The sequence below is a fragment of the Mytilus californianus genome, unplaced genomic scaffold, assembly GCF_021869535.1.
Source record: "Mytilus californianus isolate M0D057914Y unplaced genomic scaffold, xbMytCali1.0.p SCAF_48, whole genome shotgun sequence".
Classification (NCBI taxonomy): domain Eukaryota; kingdom Metazoa; phylum Mollusca; class Bivalvia; order Mytilida; family Mytilidae; genus Mytilus; species Mytilus californianus.
Genome location: NW_026262699.1, coordinates 396,524 through 407,136, shown reverse-complemented (window position 1 = coordinate 407,136; position 10,613 = coordinate 396,524). Strand labels below are relative to the sequence as shown.

General features: G+C 33.0%; 1 protein-coding gene across 1 annotated transcript; it reads right to left on the bottom strand.

The window, feature by feature from the left end:
* Positions 1–1,549: 1,549 nt before the first annotated feature.
* Positions 1,550–9,959, bottom strand: LOC127700077 (Rieske domain-containing protein-like). Its single transcript, XM_052203546.1, has 3 exons — positions 9,776–9,959; positions 6,016–6,198; positions 1,550–3,329 (listed from the first exon to the last, which is right to left on the bottom strand). Exons 1-3 carry the CDS (start codon positions 9,825–9,827, stop codon positions 3,100–3,102), a joined length of 465 nt encoding a protein of 154 aa, XP_052059506.1. The 5' UTR covers positions 9,828–9,959; the 3' UTR covers positions 1,550–3,099.
* Between the last annotated feature and the right edge of the window lie 654 nt (positions 9,960–10,613).

The following is a 10,613-nucleotide window of genomic DNA, read 5'->3' as shown; positions in this document are numbered from 1 at the left end:
GCTGGCAGCCATCTTGGATTATGGATCGGCTTCAAAGTAACAACACTCGGTCAGCACCTCATAAGAAACATTCATGCAATGTTTGGTTTTATTCCATTCAGTGGTTCTCTAAAAGAAGACATTTGTATGTATTTCCCATAGGGTCCTATGTTAAACTAAGTCCCCCGCTGGCGGCCATCTTGGATTATGGATCGGCTTCAAAGTAACAACACTCAGTCAGCACCTCATAAGGAACATTCATACCATGTTTGGTTTTATTCCATTCAGTGGTTCTCTAAAAGAAGACATTTGTATGTATTTCCCATAGGGTCCTATGTTAAACTAAGTCCCCCGCTGGCGGCCATCTTGGATTATGGATCGGCTTCAAAGTAACAACACTCGGTCAGCACCTCATAAGGAACATTCATACCATGTTTGGTTTCATTCCGTTCAGTGGTTCTATAAAAGAAGACATTTGTATGTATTTCCCATAGGGTCCTATGTTAAACTAAGTCCCTCACTGGCGGCCATTTTGGATGATGGAACAGCTACAAAGTAACAACACTTGGTCAGCACCTTGTAAGGAACATTCATGCTATGTTTTGTTACATTCCATTCAGTGGTTCTCTAAAAGAAGTCATTTGTATGCATTTCCCATAGGGTCCTATGTTAAACTAAGTCCCCTGCTGGCGGCCATCTTGGATGATGGATCGGCTACAAAGTAACAACACTTGGTCAGCACCTCCTAATGAACATTCATGCTATGTTTTGTTTCATTCCATTCAGTGGTTCTCTAAAAGAAGTCATTTGTATGCATTTCCCATAGGGTCCTATGTTAAACTAAGTCCCTCACTGGCGGCCATTTTGGGTGATGGAACAGCTACAAAGTAACAACACTTGGTCAGCACCTTGTAAGGAACATTCATGCTATGTTTTGTTTCATTCCATTCAGTGGTTCTCTAAAAGAAGTCATTTGTATGCATTTCCCATAGGGTCCTATGTTAAACTAAGTCCTCCGCTGGCGGCCATCTTGGATGATGGATCAGCTACAAAGTAACAACACTTGGTCAGCACCTCCTAATGAACATTCATGCTATGTTTTGTTTCACTCCATTCAGTGGTTCTCTAAAAGAAGTCATTTGTATGCATTTCCCATAGGGTCCTATGTTAAACTAAGTCCCTCACTGGTGGCCATTTTGGATGATGGAACAGCTACAAAGTAACAACACTTGGTCAGCACCTTGTAAGGAACATTCATGCTATGTTTTGTTACATTCCATTCAGTGGTTCTCTAAAAGAAGTCATTTGTATGCATTTCCCATAGGGTCCTATGTTAAACTAAGTCCCCCGCTGGCGGCCATCTTGGATGATGGATCGGCTACAAAGTAACAACACTTGGTCAGCACCTCATAAGGAACATTCATGCCATGTTTGGTTTCATTCCATTCAGTGGTTCTCTAGAAGAAGTTCAAAATGTAAAAAGTTAACGCCGACGACGGACGACGACGGACGACGGACGCCAAGTGATGAGAAAAGCTCACTTGGCCCTTCGGGCCAGGTGAGCTAAAAAGGATAGACTTTATTGTACTACCCACCATTGACTGTGAGGAAGGCTTTATTTTAGTCAGACTGAAGGTAAAAACTCTTTAAGTACAGCACCTATTCCTTGTGTAGATGCAATCTACTAAATAACTGTGGACTCATTTATGTTTATGGGTACCAATTTTCGTGGATTGAGAAAAATTGTATTTTCGTGGATAATTTAGTTCTTAGTTTTGCCAAAGTCTGCTTACAAACCTTTAGAACTTTTTATTTTGGCAAACATTAAAATTCGTTCTTCACTTATACCCACGAAATCCATCAAAATAGATATCCCACAAATAATAATGAATCCACATTCCACAGTACCTTATAAAATTAAGGATGTTTGCTACTCTGTTTCAAAATAACAAGCTTTTTAAAAGACTGTTATAAATTGATAGTATATAAATAAAGGAACTAAAAAACCAGAAAAAAATTAAGGGTCCGTGTGCTTGTTTTCGAGATATAAGCCACTGAAAATTTGGAGGGAAATAATTCTCTCTAGACTTTTCATACATTTAACATTGGCACCCTTTTTTTGAAAAAAAATTATGAAAAAATAACAAGGATTTTACAGCATTTTCAAATATGGCTATTTAAACTATATGTAATAAAATTATGAAAAGAAAAATAGGGGTTAGCGGGCAAAATTTTTATTGGCACTAAAGTGGATAAAACTTGGAGGATTCCGGATATCTGACAAAAAGTCAAAAACAAGAGTAGCGAACATCCTTAATTCAAAACCATCAAATAACTAATAACAAAACGATATCCAAAGATAAGCCACTTTGAAAATGGATTTTCGGGGCCTTTTATAGCTGACTATGGGGTATGGGTTTTACTCATTGTTGAAGGTCGTACGGTGAACTATAGTTGTAAATTTCTGTGTCATTTGGTCTATTGTGGAGAGTTGTATCATTGGCAATCATACCATATTTTCTTATTTTTATATACACCCATAAATACAATTTTTCATTACTAAAAACTAACATAATTTTATGTAAACACTTATAGTGTAATTTCACTGCACATAGCGTTTAACTCCAATTTTGACAGGACAAAATGTATTCAATTTTGGTTGGTAAAATTCATAATTTGCCTTCTTAAAAGAAGCATTTGTTTACAAAATTTCCTAATAGTAATACTTAAAAAAATGAGGAAGTGTAATAAAGGCCCTATTTGGATTTAAAATCTACCTTTTCTGGTAGCCATGTTTGGTTATAAATAGATTAAAAGTCCTTATCTTTAAAAAAGAAACATACATGGTACATTTTAGTACATGTAACATAAATTTTTCCTTGATAGATTAATTCAACAAGGTTACCTTAAAGAGAGCTAAAATTGAACTATGTCAATTTTAACTACACACTTTTTGCTATTTTTTGCACCTTTCAAGAAAATGATAATCACAAAACCTTTTTCTGCAGTCTTCTATTCACTAGACTCTTTGATAAATAAATAAGGAGTAATGTTGTTTTTTTCTAGACTGCAGCCTATCGTCTTCTTGGTTATTGGTTACCCTCGTACTATCTACTATGATTAAAAATCAATGTCTCCACTGAAATATCTTGCATTAAATTCATCAAACCCTATAGAGAGTTGTCCATTTTCTGCAACATTAACAGGATAAACTTTGGCTTCACGGTTTTGTCCCTTTGGCATTCTTACTTTCCCAGTCAGTAAATCAAACCTCCAGCTATGCCAAGGACATCGTATACATAAAGTATTATCTGGCATTTCTTCAATGTCTCCTAAATGAAGTGGACCACCTAAAACAAAAAAAATTGTGGTTAGTTAAACTTTTTATTACATTGAATTCTAATTAATGCAAATAAAGTAGAAAATACAAGGAACTATTTCCTTTTCCGAAAACCACTCAAGTTTGAAATGTAGGTCATAGTACTAGAGATCAGTATACATGTACAATTAAACTATAATAGAAACTATCATTTATATTGATTAGATTTCTAAAATATGGATCTAAACGCAATACTTAACTGAACCAGGATGTACATATGTTGAAGGTAAGTTGTACACATTGGCCAGGTTTAATCTACATTGTATATCCATTTTGACATTTGAAAAATACCCATTTTTTACAAGTTTATATGGAGAAATATTAGACCACTATCCCCTTGTTTTACTTTGCTTCACTAACTATGCTGGTGGTAGTTTTTTGCAGTGAAAATGCTTGTGATTGTAGGTGAGTCACTCTTACTTATAAATTCATCTTTAAGTTCAATTATTCAAATGGTATTATTTGATGATTTGGTCATATGTAAGAGAACCCCAAGGGTTGACTGGTATATAGAAATATGGTCACTTGGAATGGATTTCTCCCGCTCCGTCAATAAAACCCTTGCTAATGTGGAACACCCATTTGGTGTGGGTGGTATAAATTCCTAGCCACATCCAGTCATTATGAATACATGAAATCTGATGCCTCATGAAAGGAGTGTGCCTTACTCTTTCTATAATAAAGAACATTTGCAACGACTCGTGTACATAGGTGATATATATGTTGCAGTACTTCAATTTCTACCCATATCGAACACTCTCATATTCAAGTGGCAGTACATTTCCTGTCAATCATCCTGGTGGGCCTACCTTGCTGAAGCTACCCATTGTATTAATATCTAATTAGTTCTTGTCCTGAATATGGCATGCACGAAACAATTGCCACTGCATGTTAAACATGCAACAATCAATCACAAATCAGAGTATTTTACATTGTAATTCCAAATCTAACTGTTTGACAGCCATTCACTTTTCACTAGCAAAAATTATTTTTTACTTCAACACCTTGTGTGTACTGAAAATTATACAAAAAGGGAAGAAGAAACCATATAATAAGGACAATCAAAAACCATATTGTAAATTGAAGAAAGACTTTATCAGAGTATGTCACAGGTTGTACTGTACCTTTACAACACATATAAAAATAAATGTGGATTGTGTCCATGCATTGACACAGATGATGCCCCCGCTTGCATATCATATAAAGATATAAAGGGACATAACTGAAGAATGGTAAAAGTGACTCTACCTAAATTTGTACTTGATCTGAGTTTTGTGGTAGTAAGCATTGTGTATAAGTCTTATAACATTTGGTTGAGGTAAACTAAAGTTAGAGAAGGGAAACGGAAAATTCAGCAATTTTTATGTTTATAAAGGGGCATAACTAAAGAACGGTAAAAGTGACACCACCTAATTAAACTTGATCTGTATTATGTGGTAATAAGCATTGTGTATAAGTCTCATAACATTTGGTTGAGGCAAACTAAAGTTAGAGAACAGAAACAAATTAAACTGAGTCTTGTGGTAAAAAGCATTATATATACATTTCATTACATTAATTTAAGACAAACTCAAGTTAGAAAACGGAAACGAAAAATTCAGCAATTTTTTCATTTGTAAATGGGCAAAACTCTATAACAGTAATCAAAGTGCTTGTAAGCGCTGAATGGTAAAGATTGCTTTAATTTATCAGTAGGAAGTAAAATTGAATATTGCATTGTATAAAGCATTGGTTGTAGTTGATTCATCTACCATTATGCACAAAGAAAGATAACTCCAATTTTCAAATTTCCAATTTTTTATAGTGACCTATAGTTGTTAATTTCTGTGTCATTTGGTCTCTAGTGGAGAGTTGTCTCATTGGCAATCATACCACATCTTCTTTTTTATATTTAAAATATTTTTAGAAATGAAGGGTAAAAATTGCTTTAATTTATCAGTGGAATGTAAAATTAAACATTGCATTGTATAAAGCATTGATTGTAGTTGATTCAACTATAATCATGGACAAAGAAAGATAACTCCAATTTTAAAAATACTTGATATTTAGAAAAAAAATGAAAAATTCAGCAATTTTTCCATTTGTAAAGGTCATAACTCTAGATAAGTAAAAGTGACGGCCCCAAAATTCAAACTTGTATATTGTGGTAATAAGCATTGTGTATAAGTGTCATAACATTTGGTTGAGGCAAACTTAAGTTAGAGAACGGAAATATATCTCTAGAACGGTTAAAGTGACGCCACCAAAATTCAAACTTGATCTGTATTTAGTGGTAATAAGCATTGTGTATAAGTTTCATAACATTTGGTTGAAGCAAACTAAAATTAGAGAACGGAAACCAACTTTGGGACGTACGGTCCGTACATACAGATGGACAAGGGTAAAACTTAATGCCCCCTCCACTAAGGCGGGGGCATAAAAAATGATGAAAAGAGAAACATCAGTACACAAAACACTACCCAGATAATTATAGAAGGAACAAAACAAATCACACCAAAAACAAGGGGTACATACATTATATACACTCAGGTGTTCATTAAGCATGTTAAGTATCAGCAATTCAAGATTCACTAGCGAAAGCTGTAGCATCAAATAAACACATCATCGATTATAATTAATTTCTTGTTTAAGTACTATGCACATTTAACTGTATGCACCTGCATGTGGACATTTTTCATTAATGGCAAACACATCTTCTCCATGTCTGAACAAGGCTATTTTCTGCTCATTACAGTTGATTAAGGAACCAGTTCTACTATTCTGTCGCAGTAAACCAGGACGCTGTATTGTAGTTTGTACTAATTTACATTTTTGTGTAGGATCAGACCAGTCAAACAAATCTGAAAAAAATATTAATTTAAGATGATTTATGAAGTAAAAACTAAATAGCTGGTGACAAAATACAAAATTAAAAGTTTTCCTTTCTTTTCAGAATAAAACGTTGGAAAAATTTGGAAAAGTTGTTTCATTATAATATATTTGATATATGTACATATCATCATGTACCATTCTTAATCATGTTAGTAAACAGTTTAAACTGTATTTTTCAATTTTGCTTCATTAAACACAGTTCTTCAGGTCAGGAATAACCAATAATTGATGGATTATACCATTTGACATAAAGTGAGATAGACCAATTAAGGAATAATGCAGTTTTTATCATAAAATTTTTTGAAGAGATATTTGAGCATCTTTTTGCATATACTACATGTATCCAGAGACATATAATACAAGAGATTTGCAACTCGGCGAAATCCCGTAAAAACACGCGGCCACTAGTAATAGTAGTTAAACCTTGTGAGATCTCCTTAGGTAATAAAGTCATTAATAAAAGTATTAAAAGTACTGGAAGTAAGGACGAATGTTTAAGCATAACATAAACTGTTTCAGTGTTAAATTTATCATAATTAATTAAATAATTTGAGTTCCTATATAATTATTTATTTTAATGTAATTTTGATTTTAGATTTGTATTATTGAAAAAGAAACATAATTTGATATTGTATTGAAAAAAAACTGATATTAAATAATTAATACTAAAACATAAATTGTATCAGAGTTCATTTTATTTGATAGTTTCATAATGGTTTCTATTGAATATACACCTGTCGCGGAGACATAATTTCACAGTGTGACATGTATATTCGGTTTGAATTATTCGATGACCAGGTAAATCACGAACATGTTATAAATAATGAGTTTTAATTGACACCTTGTAAACAAGAAGTTGTTACACCACAGGTGTCCGCACTCTTTCCAAAAATACAATTCACAAAATGTAAAATTAATTAATGTGGAAAAAAACTTAATTTTTTTTGTTAATTAATTGTTAATCATGATAGGCTTTGTTTTTTATTCTTGATATTTATAAATTATTAAAATTTTATTTATTTTTATATTCATCATTATTTGGGCTTGCATTGAGCTTTTTTTGTAGGATTGTCGGTAAATGTTTGATTCCCAATTAATTTCTCATTTGAATAAAGCTTCATTCATGTGCACGCAATATGGAAAATTCAAATTTTATTTCGTGAGATGACAATCTTAATAGTTACGACTTAGATATACTCCTAGTTGAATAAACTGATAACGAACTCTTTGTAGGGAGACCAAATGGTTTCTACGGCAATAGGAGGTGAAGTAAAATGGGCCGAGTTTTAACTGTGTTTGTATTTGATTAATCTCATCATTAGAACACATTTTATCAATAACAAATTATTCGAATTAGTTTTTTGTAACTTTTAAATATACTTAGATATAGGAAGATGTGGTATGACATGTATGAGTGCCAATGAGACAACTCGCCATCCAAGTTACAATTTATAAAAGTAAACCATTATAGGTCAATGTACGGCCTTCAACACGGAGCATTGCATGCTTTAGCTGTGAAAGGTATCGGCATTATCCATTAGACAAATCGTGAGGCGTAGAACCTTTTTCACAACTCAGTGATCTCCCCAGGCCGTTTTAGCGTCGCGGCCCCGCGATGCTATAATTTTTTACCGTGACGCTATAATAATTTCCGCGACGCTATAATTGTTTTGAGGACGCTATTTTTTTCTTGTCTGCTCTTAAATTGCCGCAATATCGATGTCCTAAATTTCGAACTTTCATCGAATTGCCGCTTGTGATCATAAAAATTATATCACCTTTAATTGTAATCCCTTCAAATCGGACATAAGAGGCGATTAAATAGGTGTTAATTGCCATTTGGATGATAACTGTTTGGATACGAATACCCCAAGCTGACACTTATGACATGACTGATAATTTTGACATCGAGAAAATCATAAACAATTCGAAATCTACGTTTGAATCAAGGCAAATTCGTCTCCTAAGAGAAGAAAAAACAAAAAAAAATGAGCGAACTTAACAGGCTGGTCGTTTGTTATTTCAAACTAACAACTTGTAAAGAAGTGTTTTCTTTCCATTCCGGTACTCGAGAGCGTACATAAAACATTTCGATTCTGGGCAAAATAAGTTCTATACTTCATTAGAACGTGATGAAAATTGCCTTTAGGTAATGTTTCATCTATTTATTACAGTAAAATCGTGATATATTCATCCAATTCTCTTCTCAAACATTGTTTATTTTCGTAAATTTTTCTTCGACCGCCATTGATATATTTGTACTAATTACGGATCGGAAGCGGACCAGCTATGATAAAAATCCGCATTTTTACGGTAATAACTACAGACGCAGAAACGGCACAGCTGACAGAATAATAATGATCCCAATAGGGAAAGCTACTCATTCCACACGAATTTACAGACTATTTGTTAGATCTCCTTGCAAAATGTATTTATTTCTATGTAAACGCATTGTTTCAATTAATTTACTGATTAAAGTAGTTTAACAATGTTTAAAACATATATCTGTTTGAAACAACTGGGACTGATACATTGAGTCCCAGGAAATAATGAATTTCGTAAACATGATAAACAGAATAGTTTTTAATTGAAATGGTATTACTATATGATACTTTCTTTTCCTTTTTGATATAAAAGAAGTTCTCTTTTGTACTAGATTTTTAGTTGGTAGTTTCTAACAAGAAAAATATAATTCTGTAACTATAAATGAATATTAAAAAAATAAACTAAAAGAACAGTTATACTTTAATTGTATTCTCAGTTATGAATTGAAAAAAATCAACATAACTTAAAAGAAAGAGAGCATCGCCGCGACGCAACAAATGACATTGAAAAATAAATACAATTTTTTTTTACGCCAAATGTGATGCTATCCAAAATTCCTGGGGAGAACACTGCAACTATAGTGGGTATTTACCCATAAATCCATCGGAATAATCGGCTTTCCGGTGGCCACGTCATTTCATTGGCTGTTATATAGACTCTACTAGAGTTGCGAATCTCTTGTATTATATGTCTCTGATGTATCTAATGCTTTGATGAGTACTCATTATTGACATGTTATTGCTTCTGACTTCCTGTGCTACATTTTGAAAATCACCAATTGATGGACATTCACAATTAGTTTCCTTAAAATAATCTGCTTCAGTTCCAACTTTAAGATTTGTTAGTCGAAATGGACAGGAAGAGACTACAGAACAAACATAAGATTTAATAGATGAAAACTCAGAATTTATAAGTACAATGTAGGAAAATGAGGGTCATATTAGTTTTTAGGTTTCTCTCACAAAATGCAGCATGAAGTGTCAGAATCAATTACATGTCATCACCAAGTGGTGTTCAAAGCTTGTTACAATGACAATGTATGGTAAATGCAAAAAGATGCTCCAATACATCTTAAATTTTTTTTGGGATAAAAACTGCATTATACCTCAATTGGTATATCCCATTATATGTCAAATGGTGGATTATACCTGAATTGAGGTACAATCCAGCAATTAATGGTTATTCCTGACCTGTTCTTTTGATAAAACTAAATTTCCATACCAGAGTACTTAATCCCATCAACAGGAATGAATATTTTGTAACTGTTTTGCATTTCAGGCCTCTGACTCTGGTCAAATCAGTCTAACTTGAGATTTATATCGGACTTTCTCATCTTGGTACATGATATATCAATGTTTTTGGCATTTTAAAAACACACGTTCTGGCGCCCTTGTTTGTATTTACATTTACGGTCAAGGACGAATAACTATAATAAAGAATCGGTGTCGAAACTACCAATCTTTATTTCCGGAAACCGACATGCTTATAAAAAAAAGTCAGCCTTCTTGGATCTTCTTGTATTTGGTCATACAATTTTAACATGAGGTTTTGGATTGGGGTCCTATATTGCTTTATTCTTGAACTTTTTTGACTTCAGACTTCAGGAATCAAAATGATGCGCCCCGGAAAAATAAGCATTTCTTATCTGTGCATGGTACCTGTTTAGTACCTGTTTAGTCTATTTATTAAACTAACGAATAAAACAAGTTGCTTTTTAAAAAAAAAAAGACAATACGTGAACCTTAGAACTTTTTTATTCTAATTATTAATTCAACTGAGTAAGAAATTATATATCAGTGTTATCTTGGCCATGTCAGTGTGGAGGATAATATTTTCTTTTTATTGTAAATCATTGAAATTTTGGCATGTTGAGAGAAGTGTTAAATATAAAGCAAGGAGAGAAAAAAAAATATTCCCAGACGTATAATTTCTTAAAGAATAATAATAATTCAAAACATGGAGGACACATGTACCTTCTTCCAAAAATTCATAAAATTAATCTAGAAATAAGTAATGAGGCATTGCGAACTGTTCAGCTAGCAGGACACATTAATGTTCG